This window comes from Mesoplodon densirostris, chromosome 3 (assembly GCF_025265405.1).
Source record: "Mesoplodon densirostris isolate mMesDen1 chromosome 3, mMesDen1 primary haplotype, whole genome shotgun sequence".
Classification (NCBI taxonomy): Eukaryota; Metazoa; Chordata; class Mammalia; order Artiodactyla; family Ziphiidae; genus Mesoplodon; species Mesoplodon densirostris.
In genome coordinates, this window is record NC_082663.1 from 96,795,177 (window position 1) to 96,815,564 (window position 20,388).

At 41.8% G+C, this 20,388-nt stretch overlaps 1 protein-coding gene across 1 annotated transcript; it reads right to left on the reverse strand.

Annotated features, from left to right (window-relative positions):
* Nucleotides 1-6,922: 6,922 nt before the first annotated feature.
* On the reverse strand, nucleotides 6,923-19,582 carry CDO1 (cysteine dioxygenase type 1). Its single transcript, XM_060093270.1, has 5 exons — nucleotides 18,969-19,582; nucleotides 15,616-15,693; nucleotides 13,876-14,030; nucleotides 8,748-8,917; nucleotides 6,923-7,652 (listed from the first exon to the last, which is right to left on the reverse strand). The coding sequence occupies exons 1-5, from the start codon at nucleotides 19,136-19,138 to the stop codon at nucleotides 7,623-7,625; spliced, it is 603 nt and encodes a 200-aa protein (XP_059949253.1). The 5' UTR covers nucleotides 19,139-19,582; the 3' UTR covers nucleotides 6,923-7,622.
* Nucleotides 19,583-20,388: the final 806 nt, after the last annotated feature.

Below are 20,388 nucleotides of genomic sequence, written 5' to 3' on the forward strand. Positions count from 1 at the left end.
AAGACAAATTATATTCTGCAAGAAAAAAAAATTGTCTTCCTACAACTCGATACAATACGAATTAGCTGGGCCCATTGAAGGGGACTGTCTTAGGGGCTGTCCAGTGCCTCAAGAGTCTATTATCTGGTAGTAGAACAAACACAAATTCCTATAACCTAGAGCAGAATGTGGTATGCTATGTTGAAGAAAAACTAATCAGTTGATCTAAGGAAGAAATGGAAAATTTTATTCGAGCAAAATATGAGGATTATAACCTGGAAACAGCATCTCAGAAAGCTCAGAGAACTGTTCCACCCTTTAGAAGTGAAGGCACAGGGACTTCCCTGGTGGCACAGTGGTTAAGAATCCGCCTGCCAATGCAGGGCACACGTGTTCGAGCCCTGGTCCGGGAAGATCCCACATGCTGTGGAGCAACTAAGCCCGTGAGTCACAACTACTGAGCCTGCTCTCCAGAGGCCATGAGCCACAACTACTGAGCCTGCATGCCACACCTACTGAAGCCCACACACTCTAGGGCCTCTGCTTTGCAACAAAAGAAGCCACAGCAATGAGAAGCACACGCACCGTAACGAAGAGTAGCCCCCACTCACTACTAGAGAAAGCCCACATGCAGCAACGAAGACCCAACACAGCCAAAAGTAAATAAATACAATAAATAAATTTATTAAAAAGGAAAAGTGAAGGCACAGTTAGATAAGTTTTTTGAGACAGAGGGCTGTACTTTAAATGTTGCATTATCGAGTTTACACAACCCAGATCTAAGCCTCATCGTGGCCGCTCATAAGATCAAGAAGAAATGTTATCTTTTCAGTTGTCTTGTTGATGTTAAGAGAATGTTGCTCTTTATAGTTGAGCAGGCATTTCTGCTGATGGGGGAGGTTTGGCTGATGCATAATGCAGATACACAATGCACAGTAGCGGGGAAAGAGGAGGCCAAGGGGCAGAGAAAATTTTTTCTGTTAAAATTTTTCTCATCTTGCTATAAAATGTGAATTTTATTTCACAGCTACAAGAAAGTGAAAATGAAATTCTATGGAAGCCCAAAGATGGAGAGATTCCCTCTCACTGGGGGTACTTCTGAAAGAATTGGTATTTGAGCTGGGCCTGAGAGAAGGAAGAGTTGCTGTTACCCTCAGAAGGGAGGGTACTGGGACAGACCTCATTTTAGGCAGGAGACAGGAAAACAAAGTCAGTGGGGTAGGAAAGTGTTATTTGGCCAGAGCGCAGGGAAGCCTAAGATCTGAATGGAAAATATGGCTCATCTGGGGAGGAGAAGGGGGCAGTTAGAGCAGGAGACGGGCAGGAGATATATGAGGTGTGGTTCCAGCAGGAGCTGGAATGCAGTTCTAACAGACTTATGCAGTCATATAGATTTAGGAATGAACATTAAGAGAAGGATTTGAGTAACTCACAACGGCAATGCCAAGACCCCAACTCCTCAGTCTGATTTTATACAGGCTGGGTAGGAGTGACGGGGTAGTGTTGCTGCTGGGAGAGCATGGTCTACCAACTCCTAATAAGCCCTGAAGAGAAATGCCTGATCCTACCTTTAAGTGACTTTCTGGTCACTTTAGAATATGACAGTTTTGACACCTTTTGTTTTCAACTTTAGGATTTAGCTAGATTCTAGGACAATGAAAAAAGCCCACTTGCCTCCTATAACATAAAGCTGTACTTCTGGTGGAAAAATGTTATTCATGGGTTAGAACTGATGAAGGATATTTCCTTATTGGAGGTTTCCTTGGAGAACACTCATAAGTCTATCTGTAAATTCCTGTCTTTGGAGTGATGGATACAAGTTTCATTAGAAAGTGAAAGAAAAACAGCTAGCGTTGAATTGTTTAAATTAGTGTTATCAGGGGTAAAAAGGTGACGGTGATGTAGTTGCTATGATCTTTCATTCATTCCTTCATTCATTAACTCAACAACTATCTGTTGACCTCCCAAGTAGTAAACACATGTTGATTTTATCTGCCTAGCCTCTAGTCTCCCCTTTCCCCTTTCTTCTCATAACAGAATTCTGATTTCCCTTGGTGACCTTGCCCCCCACTCTAGTCCATTTCATTTGGTGGAACTGGTTCCACCCCTGGCTCCAGAGACAAACAGATGACTCAGGCCAGGGCTGAGCTCATATCCTGCTGTCCATAGAGACTTGGTCAGGGATGGGCATGTGAGGCAGATCAGAGCTCACATAGCTAAATCCATAAACTTCTATGGAAAGATTGTAGAGAAATAACCCCTTATTCTGCCAAAACTGAAATGGACATTATAAGCCTGGAGATACTGGGAATCATCTTACACCACAAGGGTAGACTTCAGAGTCAGGAGATGCGGAGAGCAAGGTAAGAGTCCTGAAAAGCTGTTTGAAGCTTTTGACCCCCCTTGCCTGAGGACTCCCTGGACTTGACAGTTACATGAGCTCACTTTGTTCAAGTCAGTTGGGTCACATGTTGTCACTTGCAGTTGAGTGAGTCCTAATCAAAACAACCTCGAATACTGGCCTGGTGCCATGGGGTATAACTATGAACATAGTCCCAAAGATTATAACCTGTGCTCTTTCAAATAAGTAGGAATAAAGCACAGCTCGCTCCCAACCTTTGCTGACAGAATAATTAATTGGGTCCACCTGGGGAAAATACAACTCTTTACTGTCCCGTTCAGCCTGAGTACCTCCTGAGTATTTATTTATTTATTCTTTAACTATGAAGTCAGGAACCAGTTGCCAGATTTCAGACAGGAAAGCCACAGAATCACCATTGCGTTGTTAACTTTCTGTCCCTGCTTAATTGTTTTTCTCTTCTGCCAAAGGTCCAACGTGTCCCAGGCAGAACCAACATCTATTTTGGTTTTCCCGTTGCCTAGCAGTGTGTCCTTGAGTAAACTATTTTATCTACATCTGCCTACATGTCCCCATCTCTGAAATGGGGAGGGGAGAAATAATATCCCTGTCTCACTTTAAATGATTTCTCTGAAGTGACAATAACATTTTTTATATATGCCAAAATCCAATAACAGTGAAAGGATAAAAATGTATATTTAAACAGTCCAGGAAAACCTTGTATTTATTTGGAATTAGCTGAATAGCCTTAGATATAGTGGTATATGCTGTCAAATATTTAGCAGACTCCCTTGAGGTAGAGAATTACATACTTTGATTTGTAGTATTGACAGATTGCCACAATGTAAATATTTCCATTATGGCCAATTTTAATCTACCAATCAGCTTGTGAGATTCCTCAATATCAGCTCCCACGGGGCTGTGTGAACCTGGCCCAGCACAATGCTGCTCTGGGACAGCAGTTAACCCTAACCTCACCTGCCTCATTTTCCTCACGTATCAAAAGATTTGTTTGACAATATGCTCACTCAAGTACATTTCATCTTCGTGATTCCATGCTAGCATTATATTTATCAGTTAGATGAATCCTGCTTAAACTCATTATAATCATACTTTCATTCACTGTAAGGTGCATCATAGTGATCTATTGCTTTAATGACACTTTTTTTCTTATGACATGTCCAGGAGGGCTCTTGGCATGGAAGGCTAATCAATGTTCAATTGCATTAGATTACTTTCTAGTTCTATATTTCTCCCTTTCATGTGCAAGGAATTTTTCTGGTTGCACTTTTAGGTAAATATACATCCCACTGCAGCATATGATATACAGATTTAAATATGTCAAGCAGATGACCATCTCCTTGTATAAGGATATCCCTCAGACTACTGACTTAGGCTTAAGTCAGTGCTCAAAACCACATTCAGCAGATCTCAGTCTCTGAGATTCTTTACATCTCTTTGTGAATTACTTAAGAAATAAACAAAATGCCCCTCATTAAGCAACCTGAGGCATGTTTTCAAATAGCACATAAAGCCATCACATCTTCAATCATTCAAAAAGGTCAGTGACAAGAGCAAACAAAAACCAAATGTCAGGAATACATTAGCTTTCCTATGGAGCATGGGCAGAATCCTAAATTGATCATTAGTTTTCTCATGAACACAGGGCTTTCCTATTTGTGATAAGTAATCTCTGTGAGTATCAAGCTTCTGACAGTTGGAGGCTTCAAGAGTACACACTTGACCAATGAATAGGTGGAAGTGGATGAATTGAAGTGATGACATCAGGTGACAGCTTCTGCACTCAAGTGGTCCTCTCCAGCCAGGGCAGCTTGCCATGACCTTCCACTATTACCTCATTTTTTGGGGCTGAGTTATCTTGGTTGTTTTGTAATAAAGACATGTCAACTGATATTTGTGAAATGACATCACATACATGGTTATTCATTGCAGAATTGTTTGTAACTGTTAAAGTTTGGAAATCATGTCAAAGTCCATCAATAGAGGACTGGTGGACTAAACTATGATACATTCATACAGTGTAATACCACGCAGCCAGTCATCAGTACAAAAGAATGAGTGAACTGTTTGTATTCAGATATGGAAAGATCTTCTTATAAGTGCACCATATGGACTTTAGAATGCTACCCTGTGTAAACAATGGAGAAAAGTAAATGAGGAAACACAAGAGAGTGGTATTATAGGTTAGGTTACATGGAGAGAGGAAAACCGAGAGCCTGGGGATGGGATGAAAAAGATACTTTTCACCACAATGCCTTTCATATCGTTTGTATTCTCTATGATAGGAAGTCTTATCTATTCCAACACACACACACACACACACACACACACACACACACACACACACACACTTTTCTCCCACATACACTTTCTTTAAAGAAATAACTTATTGGGCCTCCCTGGTGGCGCAGTGGTTGAGAGTCCGCCTGCCGATGCAGGGGATGCGGGTTCGTGCCCCGGTCTGGGAGGATCCCATGTGCCGCGGAGCGGCTGGGCCCGTGGGCCATGGCCGCTGGGCCTGCGCGTCCGGAGCCTGTGCTCCGCAACGGGAGAGGCCACAACAGTGAGAGGCCCGCATACCGCAAAAAAAAAAAAAAAAAAAAAAAAAGAAATAACTTATTGTGGGAAAATACACATTTACTATTTTAATTATTCATAAATGCCCAATTCAGTCATATCAGATACATTCACGATGCTGTGTACCCACCATCACTATGTATACCCAAATCATTTCCATCAACCCCAACAGAAACTCTGGACCTGTTAAACCATAACTCCATTTCCTCCTACCCCTTAGCCTCTAGTAACCTCTAGGCTACTTTTTCCTCTACGAATTGGCCTTTTCTAGGTATCTTGTATAAATGGAATCATATATTATTTGTCCTTCCGTGTCTGGCTTATTTCAGTATCCCACATACACTTTTTAAGGAAACATCTATCAACTAGGTAAAGTTGTGAAAGTCTGCAATGTCTTTAGAAAGAGAGAATTGACCTTGTGAAATGTGTAGATATGTCTCAGACAAGGTTGCACCAGCCTCTGGTGATTCCTAGAAACCTCACTGTAACTTTTAAAAGGTTAGCTAGTAGCGCAACTTGCTAACACCTTCCTCGCTCAGAAAATGAAGTGAAATAGCCACCATTTGCCACGAGCCTTGGGAAAGCCTCACACATGGCAGAGCTCTTTAATTGGGGCCTAAAGGCCTTCACAGGGTCCAGGAATCTTTTCTGAAATTGCATGCAAACTTGTTGTGTGTGGGCCTTTCTGAAGAGTTCTTTAGCATTTGAGATTTCTAAGTGGTTGCAGTCAGAAAAAAAAAAAGACTAAGAACCATTACTAAATGTAATGCTGTCCCTTCCCATGAAACACAGGTAAAAGGCCTTCATTCATCAACCAGTTTGTCCAAGTATATGGTTAATGAACCCACACCAAAAGATAAGCCTCTGACATGGGCCTTGCACATGGTACCATGAAGCTTCTGACTTCTGACCAACAGAGCTGTAGGAAAATAAGTTTGTGGTAGTGTTACAGCAGCAGTAGGAAACGAATACAGTACCTAATTCACAAGGAAGTTTTCTGGAATTCAGTTTGTTAGTACATCTAAACAACTTGTAACAATGCCTAGTATGTTGTAAGTACTCAGTAAATGTTCACATCCTTCTCAAAGGTGAGAGGAAGCACAGGTATAATGATGTAAATAATTCTATGACGTGGTATAAACACCACAATCAATGGCCTAACCAGAACCATCTTCAAAGGACTTTACTTTCTAATTAAGTTCCCAGGGATAATAAATTCCAAGATTATGACAGATATTCCTAAGAAAATTGCCGGAAGTGGGGGCAGCAAATGCACGTGTGGGCTTTGTAGGTAACATGAATAAGGGAAACAGGCAAGCTGGGGATTGCCGCAGATCAGGGAGGCGGCCCCATCCAAGGGGCAGATCCCAGCCCCATGAAGTGATAGCAGTGAAAATGCAATGCAGGTTCAGTCTTGCCAGATACTTCAAAGTCCATTCCTTCTTCTGTGAAATCTCTGGTTTTTAACTGTTGGAATCCAATTCATATTTAAACACATACAGACCCCACACACAGTTTTCAGGCTAAACTGATTGTCTATGAGCTGCCCTAGGGCCAGAGACCCTCGGGTTGGTATCTCTGGCCAGTTGGTGAACACATATAAAAGCCCCAAAAGGTAAGCTCCTTTTGAATGCAGTTTTTGGCCTTCTTGTATTCTTTTTTTTTTTTTTTGCGGTACGCAGCCTCTCACTGTTGTGGCCTCTCCCATTGCGGAGCACAGGCTCCGGACGTGCAGGCTCAGTGGCCATGACTCACGGGCCTAGCCGCTCCGCGGCATGTGGGATCTTCCCGGACCGGGGCACGATCCCGTGTCCCCTGCATCGGCAGGCGGACTCTCAACCACTGCGCCACCAGGGAAGCCCTGGTCTTCTTATATTCTTACATCATAAAAGCATCTTTTGCAGTGCTTTTGGTAGTCTGCATAAACCTAAGAAGCCATGAATTATATGAAACTCTTGTCATGTTAAAGAGAAAGACAACTTCAAATTATGTTCAAATCCACTTTTATTAAAATTATTTGGCAATTCTGGCAGTACAAAGTCTTTGACCACTGGACACATTAGACATGAGTTTATAATTCTGGTTTGTTGTGGGTTTGGTTACATGTATTTTTCTAAATCTTCTGCCCTTCATTTCATTACCAAATGGCAAAGCACCTTAAGTTTCTCTATCTACAATACCCTATTATTTATAGAGCAGGAATTTGTAAAATAAGATTGAAAAAATAAAATGCACAGATTCAAAAACTTCTCTTCAAATATTAAGAACATACAAAGTATAATGAAGACATCCACATTTAGTCCTCCAAGTAACAAGGTGGGTGGTTTGATGTCTTATTTTTATTTATTGCTAATTATAGTTCAGAGACCAGTGTTTCCAAAAACTATAAAAACCTTCATTGACATTCCCAGTATAGTTCCAATGGGTTTAGAGGGTAAAATGAGTGGAGCACTTGATTTGGCCTTTAAAATCACAAGCCTTTTTATCTTTAGTGGGATTTTTTCTTCTACAGTAGCTCAGGGCACTATTTGCTTACTTAATGCCTTATAATTAGCATCTGCCTTATAGTAGATCTAAGTATTGGCCTTGTAAAGTATATTACTGGACCAAATGGAAGGAGGGCTTCCTGTCCAAGGCAAAACTTTCACTGGACCTTAAAGTAAAACCTCAGAGGGTCTGGTGCTCCTTAGTTGTTCTCCAGTGATCCTGAATTTGTCTGTAAGAAAGAAAAAAGCAAGCTGTGTAAGAATCTTTACATGAGACATTTCTTGTTCTAAGTAGTCCTGCTTTTCTGGCAGTATATGAAAGTCCACTGCATGGCAATGGAGCCCTGTTGTTTCGTTCCTGTGATAAGAGTATCTCTTGGGGCTCGGAATGCAGGAAATAAACAGAGCAATCACTTGAGAAAATTCTGCCCTAGCTTCCTTCAAAGGCTGTACTTTCATAAGACTGATAAGGATGTTCAGACTTTGTTTTCATGCATTGTGTATTTCTGGGCATTCCCATGACTAACTAAAGACCATTCCCCTAAATGGCCAATTTATTTCAGTGATAGAAGATTGCCACATCATATTATTGTTGGTTGCCATCAATACTCAAAGACAAAGCAACTTGGCCAGCAAAACAGGCAAGTTTCTTTATTTATTATTATCAGAATAAGGTCTCAACTGTGCAAAGGTTAACTGTAATTTATTTGTATTATCTCAGCAAACTGGAACTATGAACATTAAGTCACAGTAGTAGCAGTTTTATCAATATAGTTCTCACTCTTATTTCCCTAATAAATGAAGAGAAAATATTTTCTTTAGGAATAAGCATACAGTTTGAAATTTTGAATAAGCAATTCTTTGCATCTAATTTAAGTATTATTTTATAAATTGAAAATACAGTCTCCAAAGTTAAAGAAAATAATAGAATATAATGGGCCTTTTCTCCAAGTTAAGACCTATCTCAAGAATACTTAAAATACTTAAAACTTAAGATATTTAAATAATACCTAGAATAAAAAAGCAATGCAGGGCCTCCCTGGTGGCGCAGTGGTTGAGAGTCCGCCTGCCGATGCAGGGGATACGGGTTCGTGCCCCGGTCTGGGAGGATCCCATATGCCGCGGAGCGGCTGGGCCCGTGAGCCATGGCCGCTGAGCCTGCACATCCGGAGCCTGTGCTCCGCAACGGGAGAGGCCACAACAGTGAGAGGCCCGCATACCGCAAAAAGAAAAAAAAAAAAAAAAAAAAAAAAAAAAGCAATGCATCAGTGTAATGCTGCCAACCCACAAAGCATTTAAACACAGGAGAGAGAAATTATACTTACAAATGGAGTCCTGATTCCAAATTTGCTATGGAATGTCATGGTGACTTTGTTTTTATGTCCTGTTCTTTGATCAAAGGCATGGCACGTATCAAAAGGCGGACTGTACAAGTGAAGGCTCACGGCAGGTTCTGTATGGCTAATATTCTCTACTCGATGTAAGCCAATGGAATCTAAACAATATTGAAGAGGGATGGGTAGATGAAGGAGCTTAGATGTTAGCTGTAGGTAAAAATCTGGTCAATTGCCCAAGATCTTAAATCAACTGATACATATGAATTATTAAAAGTTAGTTAGAATTGAACTTCCAGTTAAAAATAGTAAATGACACGCATTCTGCTTTCTCCTAAAAACTTCCCTACAACTGCAGCAAAAGAATAAAAAAGACATCAACATACAAAGATAAAGGGAAAAGAAGAAACTTTTTAATTAAAGTTAAAAAAAAATCTTTAAACATTTGAAAGGTTAGAAGTAGATGGATGGCTTTGCAGAGGAGAGAAAGCTAAATCTTCAGCTACCCTTGGAGATGGCCAAGAAATAACCTGATTTATGTCCTGAAACTAATAAACAGCTCAGGAACTGGCACCACATGTACTTCCTGAAATGAAGGTAAACATGGGCTATAAATACAAGAACTGGTTGAAGCCTATTTAAGTTTCGTCACAAAGCTTTTTCACCACCTCACCTTCCCTCCATCCCTGGTAGAAATCGAAGATCTATTCTCTAGAAAGAGTACAACAGATAAACTCAGGATTGGTGGATACCCGGTGAAAAACAGGTGACTTAAGTGAAAATTTACACATTGAGTGGTAAGATCTCCACTTTCTTCATCACATGGCTGCCAGAATGCTGCCAGACAGGAATTTCTTCTCCAGGCAGGAGACGGGAAGCAGCTTCTCTGAGAATCTGATCAGCTCAAGAAAAAAGTCCTGAGGATATCACCACTGATTTTTCCTCAAGGAAAAGATTTACCAGATGTTCCTAGAGTAAAGTCCAGTTGGCAAACACCATCCATGTTTGAAAGCTACCAATTAACTTTTTTGTCTCTGGTTTTTAAATATTAGCACAGTCAAGGCCATCACACCTGTGAGCAGAGCCTCTAGTATAAAAGAGGCCAGAGCAACCTGAAAAAAAGGCAACATGAAATAGACACTACTCAAGAGAAGCCTTAAAAAAACAAAACCAAAAACTTATCATTAATATCTTCACAGAGCTAAGAGGAAGGGAATTCCCTAGGAGGCCAGTGGTTAGGATTTGGCGCTTTCACTGCTATGGCATGGGTTCAATCCCTGGTCAGGGAACTAAGATCCCTGCAAGCCACGTGGCGTGGCCAAAAAAAAGAAAAAATAAAAAGAGATGAGGAAAATACTATATAAAAAGGACTAGAGAATAAAAAGAGCTTTTAGAAATATAAAGATGATACCAGAAATAAAAATCCGAATAGAAGGGTTGGAAGAAAAAGCTGACAAAGACTCAAAGAACAAAGGGCCAAAGATTGAACATAGGAAAGATTAAAAAAAAAACCCAAAAAACAAAAAACTAGAGGACTAGTTCAGGAGGTTTAATATCTGATCAACAGTAGTTTCAGAAACAGAACAACAAAAAAATCAAAGAAACAACTTGAGAATATTTTCTTGAATTGAAGGACATGAATTTCTAGATTGTAAGAACCTACAGAGCTCCCACCACAATGAGTGTCATGAAACAAACTGCATCACTGTGATACTGGGGACAGAGAAAAGACACCCAAAGAGAAGTCCCCAAAAGTTTCTAGAGAGAAAAAATAGGATTCATACATAGTAAGATTCAAAAATCAGAATGGTACCAGGCTTTGAACAAGAAGAATGGAAACTAAAAGACAAAAGATTACCTTCATAGTTCTGAGAGAAAATGACTGCGAGGTCATGATTTCATATTCAGCTAAATTATCTATCAAGTTGCAAGTGTTGTATATAGAGATTTTTAGATATAAGAGGTCTCAGAAATTTACCTTCCATGAACCCGTTCTCATAGGGCCGTTGGAGGATATGTTCCACCAAAACAAGGCCACGAACCCAAGACAAAGCAGACGAGACCAGGAAACAAGGGGATAAGCACGAGGAGACAGTATAGGGAAAGCCTGGATGATGTGAGGGGACCACAGGATGAGCCCTGGCCAACCAATCCACACTGAAGGAAGTCAAAAGGCGTGGGGGAGATGCCTTCAAGAGATTAAAATAAACAAAATACTTGATTTTTATAACTATGTTGATAAGAAATTTATATATAGTAAGGAGAGAGTTGGAAGATTAATCAAGGAAGGAATTCAGTGTATTAGTGTAGTTAGTATAGGCACCTAATTTGGCCTTATGCTTTACGATCTAGCTCCATGAGCTTGCATGACAAAGAAGAGCAAAGCCCAGAAGCAGACGACTTTGGTTCTACTCCCAGCTAGACTGACTACCATTGAACAACTCAGAACTTCTTGGATCTTCTGTCTTCCTCATTTAAAGAAATGGGGCGTAATTCTCAGATCTGCAAACTCTTTGATTCTATAGGCTACTGCTTTTATAATACACTGGCTTGCTTTTGAACAAAAGTTAAACATCCTGAAGAACTGACTGCCCTTTATACAAATAACATTTTTTCTCCAATAGACCACCCAATGCAAGCAAAGATCCCACAAAAACAAGTCACCCATCCTTTAGAAATCCCCAAAGCTCATGTCTGATCCCTAAATGTTAGTAATCCCAGCATTATTATGTCTTTGCCTCCTTTTCCTTTATGCAAATGATGTACTCTCTGTCACAGTAATATCGGACTTTTCTTGGTGATACTTAGGGATGCCAGCTTGCTTGAGGCAATGTTCACCTTCTGCCTATTACAATAAGTAACTTGATCTCCTTGCCCCACTCTCCCTTTCTTCCACCCTATGACGCATACTGCTACTGGATTAATCAAGATATTCCCGAACAAAATTCTGCTGACTAAAGAAAGTTTTTACTTTAAGCTAGTCTTGGAGGCTAAGGCCCTGATCTTACTTTACTCTCCTACTACTCCTATCCAAGCCCATTCATCTTCCCCTCCGGCTAGACCGTTCCTGCATAGTCTTCATTCTTTGCAACGATTGAATGAAAAACGTTCTTTGAACATGGGTTGTGCCTTCACCCATGTTCTTTCTTGTACTTGAAACATCTTTCCCCCCTAATCACTATCCACATCTAGCTCTCCTCCTGCATCTGTAAAAAATCAAAGGTTAAAAGTTGGTGGCTTTTGAGTAATGCATCTACAGAAATATTTAGCTTGTCCTATCCAGTATTTTACTGATTGGCAAAATTTCCCATAACAATCAGAATTTCCCACCTCTATGGAAAAAGAAGTCAGGACGATCTCACTGGAGCTGGGTGACCACGTTGTCCCTTTAGACAGGGCAGCTTGCACACCAGTTCCCACAGCCTAGTTCCGGCCCGCATCACTCACTCACTTTACCTGCTTGGCTCCTATAGACTTTTGCATTGAAGACCCTTGAAAAAAAATCTTAGATGTTCTCCAAGATCTAATGTAGCTTTATAATGACTCTATGACTCTAGCTGAAAGTAATTATTCTGAAAGGCTTTTGGCTTTATTGTGAGCAGTACCAGCAATCTTGTTCATAGAAATCTGGTGTGCCTGCTATATACAGCAACCCTCAAATAAAGAGTTTCCTACCACCTGAGAAACTAACTCCTTTGTTATGTGAATGGGGGAAAAACTTCCTATACAATCTGACTTCTGTAACTGACTTGCATTCTTAAACTAACTGAACAAATTTAGGCCAAGTATCAAGGCCAATACTGAACGTTAAGATCTAAGAAGAAAGAACCTGCTTTGCCAGAAAAACCTCTGTAATATTTTATTTTATATAAGTGGGATAGCATCCCAACTAAGACTATGGGCTTTGGCATCCAATTCTTTGGGTTCAAATCCTGAGTGACCTTGGACAGGTTATTTAATCTTCCTATGTGTTGGCAATTTCATCTGTAAGTGGGAATAACATAAAAAGTTATCTCAGGACTTCCCTGGTGGTACAATGGTTAAGAATCCGCCTGCCAATGCAGGGGACACGGATTCAATCCCTGGAAGGGGAAGATCCCACATGCCACAGAGCAACTAAGCCCACGCGCCACCAACTACTGAACCCATGTGCCTAGAGCCCGTGCTCCACAACAAGAGAAGCCACCACAATGAGAAGCCCACTCGCCGCAACTAGACAACACTCGCGCATAGCAACGAAGACCCAATGCAGCCAAAAATAAATAAATTAATTATAAACAAAAGTTAGCTCATGGAAGCTTTAAGGAGCTTTTTGGAAAGTTACTAAGTCCTTTAGGAACACAGATATTAATCACTGCCTCTACTGAAGAGCATTTGGCTCTCCCATATCACATTTAGAAGAAAGAATGAATTCTTTGTAAGACATCTAGAAATCATTGCTAAGTAATGTGCTTCAGGGGCTTCCCTGGTGGCGCAGTGGTTGAGAGTCCACCTGCCGATGCAGGGGACAAGGGTTCGTGCCCTGGTCCAGGAAGATCCCACATGCCGCGGAGCAGCTGGGCCCGTGAGCCATGGCCGCTGAGCCTGCGCGTCCGGAGCCTGTGCTCCACAACGGGAGAGGCCACAACAGTGAGAGGCCCGCGTACCGCAAAAAAAAAAAAAAAAAAAATGTGCTTCAAAAAGTTTCTCTTGAGAATACTCTTTTTAAAGTAAGCTGTGCGCACTTTAGTAAAACAGGGACGAGCTACTAGCATTCTTAATCACGTCTGGAACATTTCTTTACATTTTCTAATGAAAGACTAACACTACCAAGTTGGCCTCACGCCTTTATTAAAAGACTCTACTTATGTAAATTCATGTTCGATTCTAACTGTCCTAAGACTTGGTAGGTTAATGACTCTTCAGTGGACACTAACTTGCATGCATATGTTTTTAATAAGTGATCCTAATCCACATGCAAATCTTTAAAAAGACAAAACCCACTGCTTTTAGATCACTTCCTAAGCAGATGAAATCATGACTCCACGATCCAAATTCTATTGCACACATGTAAGCAAGCAATATTTCAAGTGGGAGTTCAAGGTTTTTCCCACTTGTTGTTAGAAAAATTGGATGTTACCGTTGATGTAGGCACATTGGTTTTCCCTCAAGATTCTTTCAGACTTCTTGATCATCTCATTGGATTTTTTGTCAGGCCAGGCAAATAATGTCTCCTTTAGATTTCCCTGCAGCATCTTCAGAAAGCAGTGGGAGTCAGTGTGATCGTGGATACTGCTATATATACACAAAATGACAACTAGACTCAGTAGATGGTCCAGAACCCACACGTGTAACAATCTGTCCAGAGCTTACAGCTGCAACTGTCAATAGGACGTCTCTCAGTCCAAAATCCATTTCAGCTGGAGTTTTAAATGTCATCAATTTATAATTCAACATTGCTCAGGGCAAAGTAATAAAATACTATGTCTTCCATATCAATGCATATAAGGGGTACAGTTTTGATCCATACCCCTACTGAAGAACAATTCATCTTTTTAAACCTTGTTGTAATACTACTTTGATAACAGAAACACAAAACCAGTAACCATTCATCTTCTCCAAAATATAGCTTTTAATAACTCAATTAAGCTGGGCTAGAACTTGACTTAAAAACTACATTAGAGAAATTTTAGAGCAGATAAAGATCCTTTATCTGTAACTGCATCACACTGAGAAGATCACATAACAGTGTTTTTTCCCCAGGCTTTTCATTTTTTCTCCTTCCTCTGGGGGACAAAAGGTATGCACATGTGTGTTACCAGCTGAAAATTATACTATAAAGCATATGAAATGTTAATATTTTATACATTTAGAGTATCCTATCTGTGATTACCTCCCAATATTGATGGGAGAAAAAAAGCAAATTGGATCTGGGGAAAGAATTTATTCCTATAATCTTAAATAGCATTTAAGTTTATTAAGTAGTATTAGCTATAGGGTTGATTAAAAAATATGAACCTGTATATGCTATAGTATGTATTTCATATGTTGAATTCTGTTACCCCATATATGTACCATGAGAACTTGTTTCCTAATTCACACAGAGCCTTGTTCTACTCCTGACATATAATGTGCTTTCAAAAAATATTGAGAGAATGAAAACAACTTCATTCTATATGAGTAAATAAATGCACTCTATAGACCTAACTTTCCAAAATCTTGTAAATTCATGTTTACTTTTTCCCACCAAAAATGGGTCTGGATTATTGGCTTTTTTTTTTTTTTTTAACCATTCTCAAGAGACTGAGAAGGATCTGCTTAAAGAGGTAACAATACTTGACTGGTAGTAAGACTTGCAAATGTATAAACTAAGGAAAAATTAAGGGACCAAGTTTCAATAATTGGTATTAGTCTAAGTTGTCTTATCTTCTGTATACAGAAAATAAACAATTAGCTTGAAGTACAAAGAAATTTTCTGAATTTGTGAATTGCTTTCCTAGCTCCAAATCTGCATGCTTTGGTCTTTGGTCCGACAATTGTTTACACACTTCAAAGCACCACAAAGGTCAAGTTTTAGCACAACTTCATAGAAAGTTTAACTCCACAGAACACAGAGAGATTAAATTAAGCTGGTTACTTACCTCCACCTCATTTGATTTACTACTCATTTTGGGGGAAGGTCTGTCATAATACATGGTATATGCTAAACCCCTCACGCTAATTCCCATGAGAATTTTTGCTGGGATTAGGGGACATTGTGAACAAATAATTACAACATGCGATTTGTTAGTGCTCACAAGCCATGTGGCCAGCCTGGCACTGTACTTTTCATATGCTGGAATAAATACTGAATAAATATCTGAATGAACAGCTGTATTACCTGCCATGTCCTTCGCCCCAACATAGAATCATGAGATTAAATTTTCCATTTCCTTGATCCACAAGATTTCGGGTATATCTGAAAAGAACGTTTTCAGAAGTTTGAATTTGGTCGATGAGACAAACACAGGGAAAAGTAAGTGTGTCATACAGTATCATTCATTTACAAATGCTAATATTTTTACCTCGAAGCAACTTTAAATGTGGTTGTCTAATTAGAAATCGAGCACAAATGAAAGCAAATATTTTTTCACAGCTCATTTAGACATTTTTGTATTTTGAATCACTGTGTTTATAGCTGCTCAGTTCTAATTAATGGCACGAAAAAGGTAAGAGAAAAAAATTAAATTCCTTGAGTCTCCATGTGACAGCCTCAAACTGATAAAAAGAATAAAAATTTCTCACAGAAAGCATTTTCAAAGTGCACTATTGCTCTAGGCAAGAATGTTGCTATTGTCTTTTTTCCCCCTCCCTGTAGCTAAACCAGAATTTGAGAAACAAGGTTTCATTAAATAGCTGTTGTAGAATTCTCCTTAGTTTTACTAGAGTCCAGACACAAGTGACATCCACATTCAAAAGCATCATGTTGAAACATCCTCCACAAATAGAGTGGACATTGACCTAAGTACCAGAACAAAAGCAATTACACTTGGGAAGTAAAATAACACTCTAAACCTTTTACAATGAGGAGAAATTAGTAATTAGCCCCCAGAAATCCCAAACCAAAACAACCACATCCACACCAACCCCCCACCCCCTCCAAAAAATCAACTTTAAAGTTTCTATTGGTCCCACAGGTACTCTTGACACCATCTAATTAACAAAGTTCGATAATTATGACATTCATTTAGACTAATTTTTTAAAAACTTTTTATTGGAACATAGTTGCTTTACAATGCTGTGTTAGTTTCTATTGTACAGCAAAGTGGATCAGCTACACATATACATATATCCCCTCTTTTTGGATTTCCTTCCCATTAGGTCACCACAGAGCATTGAGTAGAGTTCCCTGTGCTATACAGTAGGTTCTCATTAGTTATCTATTTTATACATAGTTTCAATAGTGTATGTATGTCAATCCCAATCTCCCAGTTCATCCCCCCAGCCCTTTCCCCCTTGGTATCCAGACGTTTGATCTCTACGATAGACTCATTTTTAAGGAAAGGAATCTATCCTTTTTGTTTGTTCACATGGTCATCTGTTCACTTATGTCCCACATGCCCCTTCCTCCCCTAGGCTGGAGGCCAGGTGCTGGCAGAGTAGGACCACTGAGAGAGTTGATTAGTAAGTGCTTTCTAGATATCAGTCATCCTTACTTTGGAGCCCTTTTAATGACCTAGCAGGCAGCTGTGCACACAGCCTTTAATTCACAGTAAATGGTTCCTGTACCAGGGATCCTACTTTTCCCTCCTCCAGCCCTAGGGTCTTGCTTGTCTGGGGCTTCTTCCAGACAATTTACTGCTTGGCCCCCAGTGGAACATATTTTGTCTTGATTCTTCTGCACTGGCCTTCCCAAGGTCAGAGATCAGATTCCTTCACAGTACTAGGACACTTATTACATGCGCAAAATACTACCACATTGATTTCTGCTCTCCCATCTCCCTCCCTCCCTACTCCAACTGCCCGCCTAGGAGTGCACCCATTATTTTACTGAGCTGTGCTTCAGAAACCTGTGGAATAGGTCAATCCAAATGTTTCAAGAGCTTGTCAATCAAGATAAATTCAAGGCCCCTGGAAATGTCCTTGTTCTATAGATTAAAAGCCCATACAGCATACCCTGGTTAATTAATTTCACTTGGTCAGTAATAAATCTAGGCAGAAGAAAACTATTATGGCCACCTTGTGTCTACAGGGGGTTTAGCAGTGGTTTAGAATGTGGGCTCTAGAACAATAATGCTAATTTGAATCCTGGAGCCACTAAGGGACATTAGTATGACCTTGTGCAGGCAATCCAACCTTTTCATTGCCTACTATTTCTCACCTGTAAAACAGGGATAAGAATGGTACCTATCTCAGAGAGCTGTTGTGAGGTAATCAGTTAATACATGTGTCAAGTGATTGGAAGAGTATTAGAGCCCATAACAAGCTCTCAATTACTTGGAGCTAATGGCAAAATTACTCTGGTAGCTTTATTGCCAGCCACAGAATGACAGGAACCAAAGGAATTGCCTAGAACCACTTGCAAGTGGAAAATAGGATCCTAAGTAGACTTCACTTTCTATTTCAGTTCCTAAAGTACAACTGAAACAGCCCTTGGCGACAAAACTTTACCAAACACACTGTATATGCTGACATAAAGTGGCTAAGTGAAACGGCTTCAAAGGAAAGCTTCATCTTTTCTTATTCTTCTGTTTCAACTATGCTCCTTTCCCTGACCTCATCACGACCAACCATTAAGACTGAAGCGCTGGTTACCCTTCGGAAAAGAAACCCTCACTCTTCAGGGTGATTAAATTTTACTTCTCTCCCCAGAGGATTGGTAGGCTGTTTCATTTTTTACTTAATCTCCAAGCCAAGGCATCTCACTCAAGCACCTCTGAGGAGCAGGGGTCTCCAATTTACATTCCAGACCCTCAGATCTAAGGATAAGGAAAAGCATATTGCTTGGGGGCTGAAAGAAAAGCACTCGTTTATTTTGAGAACCTGACAGCGGGTTTAAATAAACCCCCAGCCCGGGGAGTCCAACTGGTTTGGGAGAGGGGGCATCTTAAACTGAAAAATAGCAGCTGACAACCCCAAGTCGTTATTTTGTATTAACAAAAATGCTTGTTGGCAGACGCCTGCTTGCAAGCGACCGAGGGAGAAGTGATGGAGAAGTGGTGTCGTTTAACTGCGTCCTCCACCGTCCACCCTTTTCTCCGGACCGCTGTTGGAGTGCTCTCCTGAGAACACCCCGGTTAGTCCAGACAGCTAGAGTCTGAGGGCGTCCAGACACCGGGGTTTCCCCGCATCTCCTCCGTGTCCTAGGCTAGCGACGGCTCCGTGGGGGGGGTGGGGGGTGGTGGCGGGTGGCAGAAGGAGTGGCCGTTCGGAAGCCGAGGAGTTGATCAACAAGAAAAGAACAGACAACTTGCACCGCTCGGTGGCCTCCCCTCTGGGAGCCTGCCGCAGTCTCCTGCCAGTGGGACACGCCTTCGGCCCAAAGCGCCGAACGCCCGCCGCCGTGTTCGCGGGCGAGGAGGCGCGGCGCTGGGGTGCGGGAAACGGCCGGGAGCACTGAGAGGGTGGGCGCTGCGGGCGCCGGGCGGCCCGCGCTCTCCGGGAGTCAAGACCCGCTCCCCACGCGCCCGCGCCGGCTCGGACTCAAGAGTCGGCGCCGGAGAGTCTCGGCGATCAGGGCGAAAGCACGCTCACCTGTACTGGTCGAACTTGGCGTACACTGCCCACTCGGCGGGGCTGCTCTCGTAGGCTTCCAAGACGGCCTGCACCTCCTCTACATTGACCTCCTCGCCGGCGAAGAGCTGGTGCAGGATGCGGATCAGATCGGCCAGGGTGCGTGGCTTTAGCACCTCGGTCCGCTCCATCCCTTGCGGACTGGCGGCGCGCGTCTCGCTGCTGGGCTGCGACGGAGGAGCTGAGCGAGCCGAGGAGCCGGAGGCGAGAGTTCCTAGCTGCTAGCCAGACAGTTACACACAGACACGAAGCCCCAAAATACACGAGTGCCACAGCGTAAAAGAAACCCCCGCCAAGATACCCACCGTGGCGGATCAGAGTACGGGCTGCGCACACAAATCTGGACCAAACCTGCTAGGTTCGGCCTCCCCGGGTCCTTTTTAAGCTCTCGGAGTCACCGGGAATGTACCAACGTTCCTCGGAGGGTGGGGAGAAGCGGGGAGCGACCTGAGAAGGGTGGCGGAGGCGGCGAGAGCGTGCGGGCAACGCCCACGCCCACGGCCCCGGCTCCCTCGGCACCCCGGCCCTAGCGGAACCCTTCTCTCCCGGGTCCCGGGGCTCGCGGTGGGCTGCGCGCAATCTCTCCCCCACCGTAGCAGGCCGTCTTTCGGCCGCCCATCCCAACCCCTCTTCCCCCCTCCCCCGCTCCCTGAGGCTCCTGTGTGCAGCCTTGGTTTGCGACGCTAGGACGTCGACAGAAGGGGTCTGGAGAAGGGGCGCAGGACGCTGAGGAAGGACACGGACGCTTCCTTCCAAATGGAGCCGAGGGATTGATTTTGAACAGTTTACAAAGGTTGAGTATGCAGTCCACTCCCAAGGTGGAGAGCTTCTGTTCTGTCGATTGAAACCATCGATAATATGCCCCAAGGCTAGGTGAAAATAAGTCAAAGTCTTCTTTTAAAAAAATTTAAATGTGCCGTGCTTAAACTACAGTTTGACAAGGGAGGCTGGGGTCTAGAGCAACACTGGTGAAACAATAGAAGGCCGGGTATCCCTCTTTTTTTTAAAAAAATCAAACATTTCCTTTAAAATATTGATAATACATCCAGGGCAAAGACCTGATGTTTCAAGTAATGGGTCAAAGAAATGATGATTTTTTTTTGATTTCTAATACAGTAATTTAAAGGGTTCTAATCAGATTATTTAAATCCTTCAATTGTAGGCTTGTGCTTGAAGTAGCCTACCGGTAATACACACAAGGAAATGCATTTCTATGTTGTGCATAGCACGTAGCAGCTTTGAGATGAACACAAATTAAGTATGAATGAAAATAAGGAAAAAGTGAAGGACAGAAGAAATGCCAGTAGAGATTCCTTCTTTCTTACTATAGATGGATTCAGGGTTATTAAAGGTCTAGACTTCTGGAAGATTGGTCTGTTTC

Bases quoted from the DNA above. Each gene is read 5' to 3' on its own strand.
- CDO1 (XM_060093270.1), bottom strand. From the start codon at position 19,138: ATGGAGCGGACCGAGGTGCTAAAGCCACGCACCCTGGCCGATCTGATC. The intron at 15,694-18,968 runs GTGAGCGTGCTT...CGTTCTTTTCAG, and splicing joins GCCAAGTTCGACCAGTACAG to ATATACCCGAAATCTTGTGG. The intron at 14,031-15,615 runs GTAATACAGCTG...GTGTATATATAG, and splicing joins TGGGGCGAAGGACATGGCAG to CAGTATCCACGATCACACTG.